The 21,230-nt window shown below is 35.9% G+C and overlaps 1 protein-coding gene across 8 annotated transcripts in view; it reads right to left on the bottom strand.

Moving 5' to 3' along the window:
* Window positions 1-21,230, bottom strand: part of JMJD1C (jumonji domain containing 1C) — a 318,317-nt gene that overhangs the window by 23,512 nt on the left and 273,575 nt on the right. For all 8 annotated transcript variants that reach the window (XR_006821311.1, XM_046027799.1, XM_046027795.1 and 5 more), the window contains 6 exons: window positions 19,469-21,156; window positions 14,943-15,115; window positions 12,286-14,495; window positions 6,926-7,127; window positions 4,086-4,300; window positions 2,804-2,956 (listed from right to left, as the gene is read on the bottom strand). Coding sequence is in view for 7 of the 8 variants with exons in the window: in XM_046027799.1 (XP_045883755.1) it covers window positions 2,804-2,956; window positions 4,086-4,300; window positions 6,926-7,127; window positions 12,286-14,495; window positions 14,943-15,115; window positions 19,469-21,156 (4,641 nt within the window). In the remaining variant the exon portion in view is untranslated. The remainder of the gene's footprint in view (window positions 1-2,803; window positions 2,957-4,085; window positions 4,301-6,925; window positions 7,128-12,285; window positions 14,496-14,942; window positions 15,116-19,468; window positions 21,157-21,230) is intronic.

Genomic DNA, 21,230 nt, shown 5'->3' on the forward strand with positions numbered 1-21,230 from the left:
CTTCACTAGTTTCTGTGCCCAACAGGGCTGTTGCCTGATCTTAGTACATTAAACTGACACAAATTTGAGGCTACTGCTAACTATTTTCCTTTTATGCTTTCAAGACATGTAGAGGAACTGCCATGAGATGTCAGAAAGCTGCTATTTTATACAAAATATTTAACTGTTATTACTGCCTTCAAACAAGGCTCCATACCTAGAATTGTAAACATATTAAGGCATACCATGAGGCAAATACTACAAAGGAAAAATACTCAATTATCTTGATCTCAAGGAAATCTTTTTCTGTAAATTCAATGACACACGACAACTAATGTGGCTGTAACAGCTTCAATAAATATCAGAAAGCTCATTCTATTCAGCATAAAAAATATCTACAACTATTATTTCATGAAAAGTTTCAGAGTAAATAAAATTCAAATCTAGCCTAAAAATGGCTAAAACTGCTTTTCTTTAAAAGCTTTCCAACTAGGGGTGCCTGGGTGGCTCAGTTGGTTAAGAGTCTGCCTTTGGCTCAGGTCATGATCCTAGGGTCCTGGGATCCAGTTCCGCATCTGGTTCCCTGCTCAACAAGGAGTCTGATTCTCTCTCCCTCTGCCCCTCTCCCCTGCTTGTGCTCTCTTGCTCTCTCTCTCTCTCAAATAAATAAAATCTTAAAACAACCACCAACCAAAACCCCAACTTTCCTTTCCAGAGCCTACATAGTAACTTATAAATGTTTTCTGTTTATATTTTAGACACTTACGCTAATTACCACTATATATAGCTACAATCTAGTCAATATGAGTTTATTACAATATTTAACAGTGAAATAGATATATAGATAACAGAGTACAACATAAGCATAAAGGTTAAACTAAAAAAAAGATAGTGACTGACAGACCATGCTTTTAAAATAGTACTATGAATATCAATAGCAACACAACTAGGTTTATTATACATACATTATCTTATTCAAAAAATACAACATACTTATATATATGCATATAATGTAGCAAAATATAATAAATTTTTTTTAATTTGGAAAAGGAAAATAAAAGTGATATGGAGCCAGGAAAAAGGAATATAAAATGCATGTGATGAAGTTCTGTAAGGGTACAGCTAATTCTATTATCAGAAAATATCCAAATATATTTTTATAATTTTGAGAATAGTAAATGCCTAAAATCCATCCCTTAAAAAAAAAAAATCTATTTATTTATTTTACAGGGAGAGAGACAGAGCACGTGCATGCACGCATGTATACTGGAGTGGCAGAGGGAAAGTTCCAAGCAGACTCTTTGAGTACAGAGGCCAACGTGGGGCTCAATCTCACAACCCATGAGATCATGACCAAGAGTCAGACACCTAACTGACTGCACCACCCAGGTACCCCTAGAATGCATTCCTTACTACAGTTTCACATTTTACTCATATTTTCCATCTTTTGCATATCACAGAAACTTCCAGCCATGTTTGGAAACATGTCCCTACTCCAGGGGTCTTTTTGGTTAAGTGCTCATTGTCTAAGAAAAAGTTAGAAAGGCTTTCGTAATCTTACCAGTGGAAAAGATACTGATGGCTAACTCATGGTTTATCTATCATTTTTAGATGTTCAACAGTTTCTATCACTAAACGTGACTTTACTTCTAATAATTCCACAATTTGAATCCTCTCGTTTCATGATGACTTTATCCCAAACAAATTACTGAAAAATTTTAGGTTAACAGTATTAGGAAGCTACTTCTAAATTTGCCTTGGATAAACATCTTCTAAAAACACAAGCATGAGAAAAGGTGAATTTAGTTACTTCCTTTTAAAATTTTGTATTATCTCCAGCTGTACTAACATGCAGAACACCTGTTTTTGTGCCATTTTATATAGAAATTAGAAATAATAGCTTCAGAGACTACTTTTATATGTAATAAAGACTTTTTCATTCTATAAGAACTAGAAGATAAACGATACTGATGGAGGCATATTCTTGAACATTTTGATTTGAATTTTATGGTCTTAAGGACAGAGAACAAACTGAGGGTTAATGGAGGGAGGTGGATAGGAGATGGACTAGATGGGTGATGGGTATTAGGGAGGGCACTTGTGATAACTGGGTATTGTACGTAAGTGATGAACCACTGAATTCTAATCCAGAAACCAATATTGGTTATACAGTTAATTACATTAACTAACTTTAAAAATTTGAAGAAAAAAAAAAAACTTTGTGGACCAATTATTTTAAAAAAATCAGTTCACACGAGTAAGTATTCAGCTGTGACTTATATGCATGACCATGTATTTAACAGGTTCTAGAATGGACTTCAGGCTCCTATACACTGGAATCTGAAAGTAGCAAAGCTTATTATAAATTGGGCTACATTAAAGAACTACCTGCTTGAGGGGGCCCCTGGGTGGCTCAGTCAAATATCTGACTCTTAATTTTGTCTCAGGAGAATAAGATCCAGCCTCATGTCCACGCTCAGCAGGGAGTCTACTGGAGGATTCTCTCTCCCTCTCCCTCTGCCCCTACTCACACCCCACTCTTTCTCTCTAAAATAAATAAATAAATCTTAAAAAACAACATCACAACTACCTGCTTGGAATGAGAGAGTGGATCTTACTAATGAGGATAAAAGGATATAGATGCAGTTTTCATTCTAGAAAATCTGGCCATTAATAAACTTCACAAAGCTTCTTTAATGTAATATATTCAAAATAAAGGGAAGTAGGGGGAAAAAAAACCCTCATATACATATCATTTTCCAGATGAGTGATCCTAAAGAAAATGAACATTACAAAAATTTCAGTTTATAGAGTATAAACCAACCTCTAGAACTCTTCCTCTCCTTTGCCTTGTAACAATCTAAGCAGACCACAAATCCACATTTTTGGCAGACCCAATGAATGTTAAACAATGTTGCTTCACATGCATCACACATTTCCCGGACTCCTCTCACTGCTCTTTTCCAGGCAATTTTGGCTGAAATATAGAGAAATAAAAATTTAAAGGCAAACATGGCTCTTTTACACACAATTTTCGCCGAAATACACAAAAACAAAAATTTAAAGGCAAACCAAGAACATCAAAGGATATATTAACTAAAGATCAACAGATTTCTTCAATTAGTAATTCTCTTCAGAAGACTTACATCTAATGCACTCTTTCAACCTTAGCACTTTAAAGACTGACTGAATAATTCTCTGTTGTGAGGGAACTATATGCTGTGCAATGTAGAATATTTAGTGGCATCTGTGACCTCCACCCATTAGATGCTAGTACTCTATCACCCACCCTCAACCTTTCAGTTACACAACCAAAAATGTCTCCAGTCATTCATTGTTAAATATCCTTTGAAGGACAAACCACTGATTTAAGAGAAAAGGGGGAAAAGAAACTAACATTCAGAGTAATTCATGTTAGGTGCTTTACATATTTAAATATAATTAACTACTTTCTAAACAAAGCTGTGATAGTTATTCCCATTTTATAATCATACAGTTAAAAGCAAGGAGTAAAGCTGAGATTCAAATACAAATTCATCTAACTCTAAAGACTGTGATGGGGCGCCTGGGTGGCTCAGTTGGTTAAGTGGCTGCCTTCAGCCCAGGTCACGATCCTAGGTTCCTGGAATGGAGCCCCATGTCAGGCTCCCTGTTCAGCAGAGGGCCTGCTTCTCCCTCTCCCTGCTGCTCTGCCTACTTGTGCACCATATCAAATAAAGAAAACTAAAAAAAAAAAAAAAAAAAAAGATTGTGATGAACCACAGCCTCTTCAAAGCTTAAGTAATTGGTAAGGACTATATCTTTCTCTGGCAAATGCTGAAATTTCCCCATTTCACTTCTGAAACATCCCTATGATGCTAACTATACATAATAATGGCAGAAAGAGCATAATGCTATTGTGATTTCCCGAACTGTTAATCCATTCATTACAGCCTCAGTTGGAAAATATGTTACCTTAAGTACATACAGGTTCATTTGTATGTAAAAAAAAAAGTGTTATCAAAATTAAGTATCAAGGAGACCAGGGAAAATTAGGGACTTAACCTAAGTATATTTGAGAAATTTTTAAAATGAAATGCGTACAGTTGTATATTTAACTTCCTTACCATCCTTTTTCACCCAGGACAAAGCTGTTTTTTCCGATGTTACTAACTGACAGAACTTATCACCTATGATATCCAAGATGTATTTTGAAGTTTCTACATCTAGTTCATCATCATCGTAATTTTCATGTGTCCATAAGCTCATAGCTTCATCATCATATTGGTCAGGAGAAGAAAAACCATCTATTCTAACCACTCCATTTTTACTAAATGACAATCTGAAATATTAAAACATAAAAGGATTAGATACCTAGACAGAAGTCCAGTTTTATAAAGTTGTAAATTTATAATTAATTTACATTTTATATTATAAACATATAAATATTTATGTTAAAAATAAGAAAATAGGGTAGTCCTTCATATACACACGTAATTATTAGTTAAATTTAACAAATTTAAATGACTCCCACAGTGTTATACAAATGGCAATGATAAGCAGCACCAATTTTAGGTTATTCAAGAAATAAGATTTTTTCAATCAAATATAAACTATATCCAAGTGTTTGATGAGGACAAGAGATAAAATCCTGGCCAAATGCTCCTTATAGTAATGCTGTTATTTTACACATAACCTTAAATCAAGACTGTCTTAAGTTGAAAATGCCCTAAATTGAGGTGCCTGGGTGGCTCAGTTGGTTTAGCGTCTGACTCTTGGTTTTGGCTCAGGTCATGATCTCACGGTCCTGAGATCAAATCCCGAGTTGACCTCTTGCGGGTCGAGCAGCCTGCTTAAGATTCTCTCTCCCTCTGCCTCTTCCTCTGTAGCCCCCCCCCCAAGTAAATATATACATACATAAATAAAAAGAAAATGCCCTAAATTACCTTAAGACGTTCACTGGGAGGATTAAAAAAAATGCCAAGTACAGATACATTATTTTCATTAATTAAAATGACTATTTATGACTAGGAGGAACAAGGATGACACTCTCAAATGTTTATTAGGAACCCAATTATGTATGTTTCAGTTCCTCTCAGCTTCTGACATCCAATGCATGTAATTACTCAATTCAGAAAATCTTAGGGTAAATGGAAGGCAAAATTGCCATTCTTTTCCTTGTTGGTGGTTATTTTTGTTATCATAGTATACTCTTTTTATTCACAATCAGGGGATATCAGCATATTACAGTTTAATCTCTCTTTTTCCAATGGACACCAAGAAATTCCTTTTACCACCCCCTTTTCTCATACTTTTATTGCTTAAACTTTCCTTCCTTTTTTTTAAAACCAGATTTCTCCCTTTGTTATAATCCATCATTTCACTTCAGCTTTGTGTTATTATTTTTATCTGACTCTTTCCTTTAAACCTGATTTCCTTTTTTTTTTTCTTTCTTAGAGAGGGATGGGGGGAGCAACAGAGGGAGAGACGTAAGCAGACTCCATGCCTAGCAGGGAGCTGACACGGGGCTCCATCTCACAACCTGAGATCATGATCTGAGCTGAAATCAAGAGTCAGACACTTAACTGACTAAGTCACCCAGGCGCCCCAATCAACTTTCCTTTTGATTTCTTTTTCATCTTTTCTGCAATTCCATGTGTACAACCTTTTACAACTATTCTTTAAAGTTGTCTGTCCTTTGGGGATTATTGGCTAGAAAGCCCAAGAAGTAAAAATAAGAACAGAATCTGTTCTTTTCCTACGAATACATTTCTTAGAGTCTCTACTGGGCCACCATCATAGGTATATTTGCCAGAGCAAAGTGTCTCCTAACCTCTTATGAAGATGATGCTGATGATTAGGAAAATAACAAGCTAACATTAATATATCATTCAATTGCACTTGGTACTAAATTAAGGACTTATGTACTTTATCTCATTTAATCATGAAATCACTCTGCAGTATGTATCACTATCATTAGTATTATGCATATGAGACAGTCTTAGCTATAATAAAGTCATACAAGAACTAAGAGAAAGAGCTAAAACTCAGGAATGAATGATTCTACAACCTGAGACATTAACAATTAGTCTCCACTGGCTGGGTGACCCAGCTATTCTTTTTGTTGAACTCTTAAAAGTCTATGGGCCCCTGGCCAGTTCAGTTGGCTGAGCGACTGCATTCAGCTCAGATCATGATCCTGGAGTCCCAGGATCAAGTCCGTGTCGGGCTCCCTGCTTGGTAGGGAGTCTGCTTCTCCCTCTGAGCCTCCCTCTTCTCATGCTCTCACTCTCTCAATTCTCTCCCTCAAATAAATAAATATTTTTTTTTAAAAAAAGGTCTATATATGACTTTAGTATTGAAGAATTATTTAGTAATGCTAATATTACAGTAGAATGTAGGAGAGTAACAACTACAAGTTGTTTTTATACTTACTACAAAACCTGTGAAATGTGACAGGACATGGTACTGACATCCTTTTTCTCCTAACTTGTATTTTTATAGCTACACATTTAACAAAAGTATGGGTAGTCCAATGTAATGCAATGACTTTAATTTAATGCCTAGACTGTTTACCTACATTTATAGACTATTTGATTGCTAGCTAATACACAGATATATATAAATGCAACACTGTTTTGTTCAAAGTATATAAACTTTTAAAAAATTCCTTAAACAAATTAGTTTCCTATTATTTTCTAGAATAACATTTTTTCATTAAGGATGAATAAATCTTTCAAAGTGAAAGGCCATATTAACACAAGTAACAATATGAATTATGAATTTAGTCCCATAGTTAGCTACTATTAAATTTACCACAAAAAAAGTTTAATACTCTTTTATAATGTTTCAGAAACAGGGAAACTCAAAGGACTCATTTCCACCTTTACGTGAGACCCTAAGAATGATAGTATAACTTTCGATAGCGAATAAACATACTTTCCCCTAATTACTTATTTTCACTTACCGTCTAAAGTAGTAAAATCTACAAAACACTGGTGAATGAGTTGGTTCTTCTCCTTTTTTACTCCGAATAAGTCTACATTCCCGGCACTTTTGCAAATTAGGCCCTATCTCACAGCAGGAGTCATCCTGTAAAAAGGATTCCCCAGTTTGCTTCAGCTTCTTGACTTTACGCCAATCTTTTAATACTGAACGAGGGATACCAGCTGTAAAACCAGTAGGAAATTATTAACAGGATTAACACTTTTTTAAAAAGCACATACACCCCTTGAGATAAAATTCAAGACAAGTACACAATTGTCATAATATATTAAGACTATAAAAAAGAACCAAAGACATTATAGTTCTACGTCCTCATTAGTAACAGAAAAGTCCACAGCAGCATTTCTATTTACTCACTTTCTATTAATCAAATGAACTCTTATTGTCAGTATACTGGAAATGCAAAGCCGAGTAAATCTTCCAGCTGACTGAAATCTCTACATATTAATATTCATATTTGTGTAACAGCAAACAAAGGAATCATTCATTTTCTATGTGAATCTATAGCTAAAAATACAGCCCTTCTACACAGGAATTTGGTATATTCAGGAGAAAGTTCTTTTAAGATCCACCTGAAGAACCTGAAGACCAAAAGTTAATACTTTTAGAAACTACAGGCTAATTCAAACATACTTGTATCATTTTGAAATATTTAATCTGATTCTCCGAAGGTAAGTGTGGCTCACTAAGACAAGTGCTAATTTTAGAATACCAGCATTTGAGAGAAGAGGGGTAAGCTATTTCTCTTAGTACCTCTCCCTCAGGATGATGCTCTCCATTTGATTCAATATACTGACAAGGCCGTCAGTACCTTATAGAAAATAAAGGGTTTGAAGAAAATAAAAAAGCCAATATTAACTTGACTTTTTGGTGGTAGAAAGAAAAACATCAGAGAAGTCTAAAAAAAACCCTCAGATGACTAACATTTGAAGAAATTATTTATTTATACTCTACATCATTGCCCCATGTTTATTAACTTGAACTTAGTTGCTGTAATAATACCGCCTCAGGTTATCACTCATCTAGAGGGCAGATTAAAAAATTAAAAGCAGGGGTGCCTAGGTGGCTCAGTAAGTTAAAGCCTCTGCCTTTGGCTCAGGTCATGATCCCATGGTCCTGGGATCGAGCCCCACGTCGGGCTCTCTGCTCAGCAAGGAGCCTGCTTCCTTCTCTCTCTCTCTGCCTACTTGTGATCTCCGTCAAATAAATAAATAAAATCTTCAAAAAAAATTAAAAGCACGTTTATTTAAAAACAACCTATATTGGGACAAGCCAATATCAAACTCTTAAAAATATACTTACAATATACCTGTATGTCAGGTATGAGACTTACATAATTTGCTATTCCTGTCATGTTAAAACATATTTCCTACCCTGTGTTTTCTAATTACTCAGATGTTGTGGAACAGAGACAGTATAATTATTCTCCCGAGACTATACACTTCTTGCAGAAACATGTATCAGACCTTTAAGAGCTCCCACTATCACTTACTTGCACATAGCATAAGCGGTACAATGACAGCAAGGTAACACATTTTATATTGTGTTTAAAGCTCTGGGACGACCCATTTAAAATCTGCTTCCAGGGGCGCCTGGATGGCTCAGTGGATTAAGCCGCTGCCTTCGGCTCGGGTCATGACCTCAGGGTCCTGGGATCGAGCCCCGCATCGGGCTCTCTGCTCCGCAGGGAGCCTGCTTCCTCCTCTCTCTCTGCCTGCCTCTCTGCCTACTTGTGATCTCTCTGTCAAATAAATAAATAAAATCTTTAAAAAAATAAAAAAATAAATAAAAAATAAAATCTGCTTCCAGTTATTATGACCTTTTAGGATTGCTGCCTGGTTCTTTACAATGACATGTTTCCCCCTGTTTTATCTCTAACTTAGGGCAAGCCATTTGGCTTAATCCACTAAAGAAAGACCTATTACACGCACACAAATCACTTATGAAATAAAATGTTTCCAGAAGCCTTATATAAAGGGTTTATTATCTCCTCCACTATATATAAGACAGATTTCCCCTATAGAAAGTATAAAAAATTCAGAGCTTTTAGAAGTCAGAATGAACGACAAAAATGGTACACCACTCATAAATTTTTACTTAGCATACTTGCTTCCAATCATTTACTTACTTGTTTACTTATTACACTTAGAATAAGCTAAATTCAATCAATTTTATTTTGATTAGAAAACAACTATTAACCAAATTATGGGCGCCTGAGTGGCTCAGTGGGTTAAAGCCTCTGCCTTCGGCTCAGGTCATGATCTCAGGGTCCTGAGATCGAGCCCCGCATGGGGCTCTCTGCTTGGCAGGGAGCCTGCTTCCCCCTCTCTCTTTGCCTGTTTCTCTGCCTACTTGTGATCTTTGTCTGTCAAATAAATAAATAAAATCTTAAAAAAAAAAAAAAAAGAAAAGAAAACAACTATTAACCAATATGCTTTTATATGCCAGGTAATGGAACAGTTCAAAGAGTATGGATAACCATACCACTGTGAACCATTTAAACAGTATTATAATATATATATATATATATATATATATATATATATATATATATATATTATAATATATATATATATATATATATATATATATATATATAACAGTATATAATAAAAAAACAGACATCAAAGCAAATCTCAATTCTGTGACACAAAACAGACACTCAGAGCTACTTTTTAAATTTAAACAAATATGGGGCACCTGGATGGCTCAGTGGGTTAAGATTCTGCTTTCGGCTCAGGTCATGATCCCAGGGTCCTGGGATCGAGCCCCACATCGGGCTCTCTGCTCAGCAGAGAGCCTGCGTCCCCCCTTTCTCTGCCTGCCTCTCTGACTGCTTGTGATCTCTATCAAATAAATAAATAAAAATCTTTAAAAATAATTTTTTAAAATGTTTAAAAAAATTTAAACGAATGCATGAATTACAAAAACATGAAGGTCCAGGTCATATAGACGTTTTTGATATTATAACTTTTGCTTCTAAATTAGGCGACACATCACAGTAATTAACTCCTTTCACAACTATTACAACAGTATTTGTAAAATAAAATAACTTTCTCTTTCAATTCTATATATCTTAATTTATTGGCAACATCTAAAATCTAAACTTTGAGAATAAGATATTTAGTCAACGAAAAATACCTAGTATTCCTTTTACCATTACCTTAGTCCTCAATTTATTAGCAAATCCTCAAACAGTTGGTCTAGCCAACAGAAAACTAGGGAGGAAGAAAACAGGAAACAGGAAACAAACACACGCTAACCTTTAATCTCTGATGTCATCACCTTAAAAAATCTTTCTTGGGATACAGAAATAACTGATTATAATAGAACCAATGGTTTTATCACAGGACTTACATTTAAGTTTGATTGGCAATTTCAGTTTATAAAATAAAATTATATAAGAATTTAGTCACAAAAAAAGCCAACTTTTAATTATCATTATGAAAAGGCAGCAGATATGAAGACATTCCGAAATAGCAAATAAAATCTATTGTGCCTCGCTTTAGAATGTACTAACACAAGTTTCTTCATAGGTGTTACGTGTATATAATTAATACACGTATAACAGTGTATATAATCACATTATATTCTCTAAGTACAGACTTAATGTATTCTTTTTGACTATGAAATAAGGTCATATTTAATCTACGAGATAGATAATCCACTCAAATTTGGAAGTTAGATTCATAAACTACCAATTTAGACAACTTTTCTAGATAGCCATAACAAAGGCTAGACAACTCTGGCCTTAATTAACAGATGGCAATTAACAGTTACTTATTATTATTTTGGACTTGGGGCTTAGAATACTCTCTCTGAGGTTAATTTTTAGGTACTAAGGATGAAGAGATTTGACTAGGCATCACAAGTTGAGGGGAAAGTACTGATTCCAGTCTTTATCTTTGAACTCTTGGGAACATGTACATTTGGTCTCAAAATGAAATAGAACATGTACTTTATTAAGAGTTAATTTTATAAATTTTCATTAAGAGTTAATTTTATAAAATTAATGTCACAAGAGCTTTCTAAGTGTTAAAAGCTAGAAGATTCCTATCTCCATTTTCTGTAAATTTAACTCAAGTATTTGTATACCCAATACCAAACAAAGGAAATGTTACATGAAACAGAAAAGAAAACAATTACTGACCACACTAAGTCTCTTAAGAATTCACTGGGGAAGTAGAACACATGAGAAAGAAAAAACAACACTGTACACAATCCAAAAGTCAAATAAATGGCCATGTATCCTGTATCCTCCAATGTCAATGTCCCTCTCTTTCTTCTGACTATGTTTTAAATTTAGTCTGTCAGCCTCTGTCTCTAGTTGAGCTTATGTTCCTTTGGTCTTTTACTTTCTGACTGTCCTTTTCTATGATTCCATCCTCCTGTTTTTCTCTCCTTCACTCTGCCTCTGGCTTTCACACAGGCATGTAAAAAAAATGTCCACACTGTCACATATTTCCTATCTTGTATGTGGATGAATACACAGGTATAGTGAACTATTAAGTGCTTTCTGCATTGTATAACATACCTAAAAAGAAATAAGCAAACTGAGAAAAACTACTTCTAGAGTAAAAACATAGAAACACTTTGTAGTGTATACTACTGGCAAGCATCACTTATTTCGTCCTGCTGAGGCCACAAACAAAATGTAAGTATTATCAGTTTTAAAACTTTTACTTATGAAAATTCTTCTTGAATATAGAAATGAGCACACAAAACCACAATCCCTTCCTTTTATTTAGCTTTTACCCGTTGTTAAGAACTTCCTGAGTGAGTAGCAGTATTAGTTAAATAGAAGGTAATTTCAATAAACTTTTGTTACCAGGTAAGAGAAATAGAGCCACATCCACATTAACTGAAGTAATTTTCTTCTAAAAATGTGACTTAAAGGAAGTACACGTGAATAGGATTTCTTTTACAACTACATCATGGTAAAGGATTCTTAATTATAAGGAATCCTCTTTTGGTGTGATTTCAACAGTTCTTAGAAATGGTCAAAATTCTGAGTAACTACTAAATTACAAATTGGCTTTTTGTCAATATGAATGCTAGGTAAAACATATTATCTACAAGTATCTTAAAAATGGAGAGACAGGTCTTCTCTCATTTCCTTTTACGGATACTTGTAAAATGCAGAAATGAGGTCAATGAGCACATATAACAGACAAGGGCATGCAAACAAAGTCAAAAGATGCCTTTTATTTAGCTCACTAATCTTTTGAGAAAGACACCTTTATTTCATTAGACACCATTATTTCAAGAACATACAGCCCACTTTACCTGAGATTTAAAAAAAAAAAAAAAAAAGTAACTTACCACTATTACTGTTGCTCTGCAATTTCAGTTTACTTTTTTCTTTGGCACTCCTGCTGAGGACTCCATTGGGTTTTAAATCTTCTTCTATGTCACCTTTTCTCTTCTGCAAATCATTTTGCTTCTTTTTGTAAGTTGGCTTAGGTTGCCTCTTAGTCCTTTGCTCTGACTTGCTTTCACTTTCATCCGAGTCTCCACTTTCAGAGCCAGATTCGTAAGTTCTTTTGGCTTTTCTCCTACTGACTTTATCATCTTTTACGTATTTATCAACTATGATCTTACTATCTACACTATTTTGTATATCATTAGATGTAGAGGCTATTAAATTGACAGAACATGGCTTAATAATTTCTGATACAGAATTCCCTGAATTTTCCATTTTATTTGTATTTTTATCTTCCTCTGAGTGTCTAGTAAGCCAGGCCTTTTTCAGCTTAGTATGGTAGTTAGGTTGACTTGTCTGGGATGCTTGCCCATTTCCTACAGAGTTTGCTTTGTTTATTGTACTACAGACTATAGTGCTATCCAAGAGAGGGGAGGTTGTAGATGTCTGATTTTTCACAGCATTAGGTTCGGTCTCAGTGACATTACTACTTTTATACTGAGCTGCAGCCAATGCTGCCTTGTGCTTTTTTAAATGGATAAAATCAGTTGTGCCTGAGAACCCAGAACTGGGCTGAACAGCACTTCCTGTCTGACTACTGGCTGGTGTAACTGGAGCTGTGGTGCTGACCCTGCATTCTTGTATTTGAGCCACTGAATGACTGACACTTTTTGAAGAGGTACATTCTAAGGATTTAGAGGCCAAAATGGTATTTGATAAAGAGTAAATTATTTCTGAACCACCCCAGCTGGAAACACTAGTGGTAGTGGCAGCAGATGTGAATACATCCGTTTTGGTATTACACATTGTATTTACAGCAGACATGACTGAACTGGGAACACTGCCCTGTGAGACAGCCTGGACATTTTTTTCAGATTTTATGTGAGCACTGTCTGAATTCACACTTGGCAGAATGATTCTTCCAGTCTCTCCAGCTTCTGCTGGTTTGAGGCAATCTGTTTGGTTTGCCCCAGTTGAAGATCTTTCACTAACTCGATCTTTGGAACCTGACTGCACTGCTGGCACACTCTCAAGTTTTGTACGAGATGGTGGACGTACAATGACAGATGCCATAGCAGCCTGTGACTTTCCACTGCTTTTCTCTACATGCCATTCAGCTTTCTCTTTACTGAGGTTATTATTAGATTTCCACATTTCTGACAAACTTTGTTCAGAAGAACTCTTAAAATGTGCCTGAGAGTCTTTTGGCTCTGGAATTAGAGTTGGAGGCTTTTGTGATTCTTGAACTTTCCCACCAGCATTTACAGGCATGACTGGGGTTAAAGTTGGAGGGGAAAGACTACTATAGTTGCTTTCCTTTCTTTCCAGGCTGTGATGGATTGGTGGATGAAATACTGGTGCTCTGTGTAAAGCAGGCATGCTCCGGAGTGCATTTGTAGAAGAAACTGTCAAATGGGTAGGACTCCTACAATCATTTCTGAAAGTGGTTACTGAGTGAGAAGCAATTTGATGGGGAAGATGTTCTGGTATCTTGCCTACTAAACCTTCACTTTCTGGTTGGTGTTTAATTAAAGGTGGAGGCTTTGAAAGAGATGAAATAAATGAAGTCAGTGTTTGAGGATTAGCTGCTACTGCAACAGAATTACTCTGTTTTTCAGTGTAAATATTTGAAACTTCTTTGGATGGATATGACCTTGGTGGTTCATTGACCACACTATTAGATAATGTAGTGAAATAGTTACTTTGGGGCAAACTCTGAGGCACTGAGTGCTTCATTTTATAAAGATCTGATACTGAACATTCTACATCTTTGTCTTGTTTGAGGATGACATGGCTTTTAGGGCTAGAAGATGACAATGGTACTCTGGAATAATTATCCCTCTCACCCTCAAGCCCCTTGATTTTAGTTGTAAAGGGAGCAACATCAATACTTTCTTGAAGGATTCGACGGTGTTCCTCCTTATATTTGTGTAATCTCTCTCCAGTCTCCTGGGGTTGTCTCTGTAATTGATTCAGTACAGGATCCACAAAATGTCTGTGCAATAAACCATCTTTTCCAGTCTGTGACCTATTTAGATCCAAGTCATTTTTTGCTGATGTGGATGCAACAGAACGTAATGGTTCAATAAAAGCTTTCCTCTCCAATTCTCTGTAAAGAAAATACACATAAAGGTTTCTATACTAACTTTTTCTTGAACAATATGAAGATAGCATCTATGCAATATTATGAAAGTAAAACACAACTTTGCATTTACTTTAATACTCCTGAGTAAATTAGAAAATATATCAAAATGGAAAGAATAGTACTTATTCAAAGCTTACTTTTAAGATGTTTATTAACTTAAAATAACCTGTTTAGAAAGTGAATTAAGAAAAACTATAAAAGACAAAGTTTTTTGTTTTTGTTTTTTAAAGAGAGGTACAGAGCACAAGTAGACAGAGCAGCAGGGTTCCCACTGAGCAGCGAGCCAGATGCCAGGCTCCATCCCACCTGGGATCATGACCTGAGCCAAAGGCAGACAGACACTTACCCAACTGAGCCACCCAGGCACCCCAAGACAAAGTATTTCTAAGTTTTAGGCATTAGTGAACTTACTCTTTATGGTGATCTATTAAACTTTTTGTCAATGGTGGACTGGAATGTGCTGTAATTTTAAGAGACCGATGAGGCTCTGCACTGGAAGGTCTGACAGGAATGTGACTAAGTAATCCAATACCATCTGCTGAAGTCACAGGGGTGGGTTGATGTAACCAAGGACTGGGAGAATTCTATTTAACAACAATAACAAAAAATATATATATATCAGACTTCAGTTACTAGAAAAAGTTAAACACAGTATCATCACAGGACTATAATGTATATTTATGAAGCATATGACTTTTTCTAAATGCATCTTATGAAAAATATTCAGACAAATAACTAACATAATTATGTGGATTTTTCCATATGATGGAGAAAATCAATCAGCATCAAACTCGTAATTTGCAAAGATTTGTAATTACTGAATGTAGATCTTGAAATCACTGCCTTTAACTTACAAATGTACAGAAAGCCTAGTTCATCAGATTTCCACTCATTCTAACACCAAAAGTATATTGCTAATACAAAACCAGAATGTTAAAGTACATGTAACCAGAAACAGAAATATCAAGTTCATTTGCCAATATCTGTGTCAAAAATAACAAACTTTTTCAATATAACCATTTACTTAGAATAGAGAGATGATTTTATTTTCAAAGCCCACTTGTACTCCATTTCACTATATGCTATAAAACACTGTTGGATCATTAAACTTGGGAGGTATGGAAGTACAACAAAATTAATTTTTTATATATCAATATGCTGCTTTTCTCATTCTGAGTATGTGGTGCCTTTTTTTTTTTTTTTTTGAAGACTTTATTTGAGAGAGAGAGAGAACCAAGTAGGACGAGGGAAAGAGGGAGAAGCAGACTCCCCTGCAAGCAGGGAGCCCGACATGGGACTCAATCCCAGGACCCTGGGATCATGACCCAAGCAAGCTGAAGGCAGACGTCTAAGGACTGGGCCACCAAGGAGCCCAATATTTGGTGACATTTACCTCTATGTTGATATTTAAAACTCTCTAATTACATGCTTAAGGAATGTTTCTATACTATGACACACTGATGTTTTTTCAGAACATACTTTGTGGAGTTATATACCATCACGATATTGAGAAAATATAATCCCCTTTGTTTTAACAAAGAGAGTTTTACATCTCAAAGCGATAACGCAAAAGCAACTGATACATCACACCAAAAATATGCTCCTATGAAACTGCTTAGGTTAAAAATATATATTATAAAGCACAAATCTCACATTAGATGAAAAAATATATATACACATGCATAAGGATTATTCAAATATGTTTAAAAGGACTCAGTTCTACATGATCCAGAAGTATTAAGTTGCAGTCAATTATGGTAATAATTAATTTCTGAATATAAAATATCATTAATAAGTATTTCCTAATATTTTCTTTACTTCTCACATTATTAAGAGGTCATTTTTGCTCAAAATGTTAAATATGCTCCTTTAAATTTTTATGTAACAAATGAAAATTTCATATGCTTGCTTTTAGTTTAATAATTTTATGACCAGTTAATAAAACATTTTATGCCCTTATATGCATGGAGGCTAGAATGACATATACTGAGAGAAAATCCTACCCAAGCTAGTTTTGTTACTTAGATTGGTTTTTCAGGGTTGGAAATTATGGAAGAAGACTCAAAACTATTTGCCAGCTCATGTGTTCTTCTAGCCTGTCTTTGATCAGTATCAGTTGCATCTAACATTCAAGAAATGAGAGTGAAGGGTCAGAGTGAAAATGTGGGTGTATTAGGCACTAGGGTCACCAGGCCTGCTTTCAATAATGGCAAGGAGGATACTGTAGTAATTAGTGCCTCTTCTACTACATAATGTTCCATTAAGATTCCACCTACCACAAGTTCAATAGTAACATCAAGAATGGACACGAGAAGCTTTTGAATCAGATCAAAGCAAGCACAATTCTTCTAGAATTGAAATCCTGCCAGCATTGAATGTGGGCATGCTGGTACAGAATACATTATGTTTACGGGTGACCGTGTTAAAGAAGGCCAAAGCTCATATAGGAGTGAAGACCAAAAGAGTTGATAACTTATTACGGGATTAAACCATACAAAGTATCACTCAAAACTGTTAGAACTCTATCTGGCACCACTAACCACTTGATGCCCCTTACCACCAAGGGCAACAATCACAACTTGGGAATCAAGGAAGGACTCATGACTATAATATATTGCTATCACTGCTACCAGAATATAACAATTCCTCTGACGAACTTCACAACTTTCGTCTATGTCATCACTGCTACCCAGAATATAACAATTCCTCTGACGAACTTCTGGCGTGAGGCTCACCACCCCTGGGTCTATTACCAAGGCTCTATATAAGCAGTCTTATCCCTGAAGTGAGAAGCTCACTAGCAGTATCTTTCAAATTGCCACCCCCAACATATTTACTGTAGTCCTTGCTCAAATGAGAAGGAGGTCAAAAATACACAGGTTCATTGGAGCACTATCCATAATAGTTAAGAGGTGGAAGTAACCCAAACTCCATCAACAAATGTATAAAGAAAATGTGGTATATGCACATATGAACATTACACAGAAGAACATTACAAAGGAAATCATGTTACACACCACAATGTGGATGAACTTCAAAGACATCATGCTACATGAAAGAAGCAACAAAAGGATAATACTGTATGATTTTATCAAATGATTATCTATAGCAGTCAGAATCACAGAAACAAAGTAGAAAGGTAGTTGCCCAAGAAATAGGAAAGGGAAGGAAATTAGTGTTTAATGGGTATAAAGTTTCAGTTTTGCAAGATGAAAATGTTCTAGAGATCTGCTGCACAACAATGGGAATATACTAAACACTACTGAACTGCATACTTAAAAATGATTAGGATGGTAAATTTAATGTTCACTGCTTTTTACCACAATACAAATAAATAGTATTTAAAAAAATATTCTGGGGGGCGCCTGGGTGGCTCAGTGGGTTAAGCCGCTGCCTTTGGCTCAGGTCATGATCTCGGGGTCCTGGGATCGAGTCCCACATCGGGCTCTCTGCTCGACGGAGAGCCTGCTTCCTTTCCTCTCTCTCTGCCTGCCTCTCTTGTGATTTCTGTCAAATAAATAAATAAAATCTCTAAAAAAAAAAATATTCTGGGGGATACTTGAAGAGCAACTTGGACTGCACCAGCAACTAAGTTGTGTACTGGAATTTAAGATATCAAGTCTCACTATTTTTGATATTGGGGGTGGTAATGACCTCAACAATCATTTCTTTTCTTTAAAAGATTTTATTTATTTATTTGTCAGAGAGAGAGAGAGCGCGCGCGCGAATGAATGACTACGAGCAGGGAGAAGCAGGCTCCGCACAAAGCAAAGAGCCTGCTTTCAATAATGGCAAGGAGGATACTGTAGTAATTAGTGCCCAATACGGGAGCCCAATACGGGACTCGATCCCAGAACCCTGGGATCATGACCTGAGCCTAAGGCAGATACTTAACTGACTGAGCTACCTATGCATTCCTCAACAATCATTTCTTAGTATGAAAATAAATTTGGCTAGAGAAACCACATTAGCTCATGAAGGAGTAAGAGCTCTCTACACCACCACCTTCAGTGACATTCCTCATATCTGATGTTGGCAGGATCTCAGCCCGAACTTTACTCCCAAATACCGTAAGTCTCCAACCTAGGCACCCTCACAAGAAAAAGGGCCTCAGAGAATCATAGCTTGTAACATACCACCAATATATCTAACTGGGGGATATAACAACAATCTGTCTTAAAAATAATTTGATGATGGGGCACCTCGGTGGCTCAAAGTGTCCAATTCTTGATTTCAGCTCAGATCATGATCTTGGGGTTGTGAGATCAAGCCCTGCATCGGGCTCTGAGCCTCACATGGAGCCTGCCTAAGATTCTCTCTCTCCCTCTCCCTCCCCTCTTTAAAAAAATAGTAAGATGATCATATATACAAAAGTCTCACAATTCTGTATAAATTTTATTCTACAAACTTCAATTCTAGGAATTTAGCTGAGCAAAATAATTACAGATAGGTACCATAATTAGTTATGAAGACATTCATTCTTCATAATAGACATGTCAGAAGCAATCTAAGAGGTTTTACTTCTTAATTTTAAGTTGTCTTTTTAAAATAAAAAGGAGTGGGGTGCCTGGGTGGCTCAGTCAGTTAAGCATCTGCCTTTGGCTGAGATAATGATCCCAGGGTCCTAGGATTGAGCCCCATCTCAGATTCCCTGCTCCTACCTCTCCCACTTCCTTTGCTTGTGTTCCCTCTCTCACTGTCACTCTCTATCAAATAAATAAATAAAATCTTTAAAGAAATAAAGTAAAATAAAATAAAATAAATATGCTTTTCTGAGATTTCAGCTTCTATTGTACCAAAGTTAGTAAGTATCAAAAGTTTCACCATAATTGGAAAAATAAATGTTTGAAAAATTCTAACACATTTTATTATAATAAAATGTGATTAATGGTGATTAATAAGTATATACGAATGAGGCAAATCACAGTGTAACCTACCCTCCTTAATGAAGATTCAGCATTAACTGCATTTTCTGGGTGAACCCACTTTGATGAAGGTAGACCAAGTCCTGAGTATGCATGTGTTCCATTTGGATATTGCCAAATAATTGGATAAAGTCCAAGCTGATTATATGAAGCAGAAGGATGGGCTTGTCCAAGAAGATGAGGTGACTGGTGCTGTAACAACTGTTGCTGTTGCTGGTGTGCTAATGCTAAGTGGCTCAAGCTGCTGGCATGAGCAGTCTCTAGTCGTGGATGGCCACCAAGTAGGGAGGCAGTAGGCACTCCAGGTAACACGGCAGGAAGTAAATGAGGGTGATGAACAGAATGGTGTGGACCACTGGTCAGAGGGTGTGTGTTAATGGTAGGTAATGGAGTTTGACTGGATGATCCAGCAAGTAAATGAGGGGCGGGAGTTAAGGCAGGGTGATGGGTACCCGGATTTAAACAGGTTCTATGGGATGAAGAATGAAGAGGAAAGGGATGCTGGTTTAAGAAAGGTGAAATGTGATTAGCTCCTGTTTCTGACCCAACAAGTGCAGGATCTCTGTAAACTGTGAAATGCTCATTTTTATCAATAATAAGTGGGCTCTTTGTAGCTTCCAATGTACTGCCTCGAGTAGGAACTGAATGAAAACTGCATCTTGATAATTCATGTTCTATCTTATTTGCTAGTCTTCTCTCACCAGCAGCTTGGTTGTTCACATAAGTGGCCTTAGACTTTACAGAATCAGGAGAATGGGTAATTTTGGGCTTAATAACTTCAGGTGAGGGATTTGATTTTGTCTTGAGAGCATCTGCTGAAGTATTAAGTTTAGATTTTACTGTCTCTGGGGGTGGGCTTCGCTTATGTAGCTTATCTTCTGTGACAGAAACTGTACTTAGAGAAGACATGTAAGAGACATACTGATTTTTCTCTTTTTCCATATTCAGGTGATCATTTCCTGAGGAAACACTTCTAACATTTGATTGGGTTAAATCTACTTTAACTACATCACTAACCCAGCTCTGATCAGAATCTTGTTTTGCTGTTTCCAAGTATTTCGCATTTGCGATAGAATGTTTTGAATCGTTAACATTAGGATCCATTTTCTGAAGTGTCTGAAGGCCAAAGGTATTTGAGATTTCCTGAGCCACCTTTTCTGAATTAGTGTCATTCGTAATATCAATAACACATTTTGGTGTGGGTGGTCTGGATACAAACTTCTCCTTTGGTAATAATTCCAATGTATGTGTTTTTTCCATACTGCATTCCTGAAGAAGTAAATTACTAGGATTATGATCAGAAAGTGTGGCCTGCTCTGATGAATGAATAATCATTTTTTCTTGAAGCTGAGAGTCAAGAGATTTCTGCTTCTCTGGTTCTTCATGTTTTTTATCTTCCTGTATTTGATCCCAGGGAGGCTGGCTATCTATTATTAGTGTCTCTTCTCCTACTTTCTCATTATTCTGGGATTTTCCTTCTTCTCCATTTATCTTTGAAGTGTTTTTATTTTTCAACTCATTCTCTGGCTTCTGCTCTGAGGAATTATTTATCATTCTCTTATTTGAATTTTCTGAGTCACTGCTCTCAGAAAAATCTGAAACATTGTCGGTTCGTAATCTTTTCATATTTAGTTTCTTTTCATCCTCCTCAGGTTTCCTTCTTTTATTCATCAACTGTTTGTTTTTCCCTTTAGGATTTTCTGTAAAATTTGAAAAAAGGAACTGTTTTATTTTTCATAATTAAAATATTAAATAAGTACATCTTAAATGTATT

This window comes from Meles meles, chromosome 13 (assembly GCF_922984935.1).
Source record: "Meles meles chromosome 13, mMelMel3.1 paternal haplotype, whole genome shotgun sequence".
In the NCBI taxonomy this organism is placed as follows: domain Eukaryota; kingdom Metazoa; phylum Chordata; class Mammalia; order Carnivora; family Mustelidae; genus Meles; species Meles meles.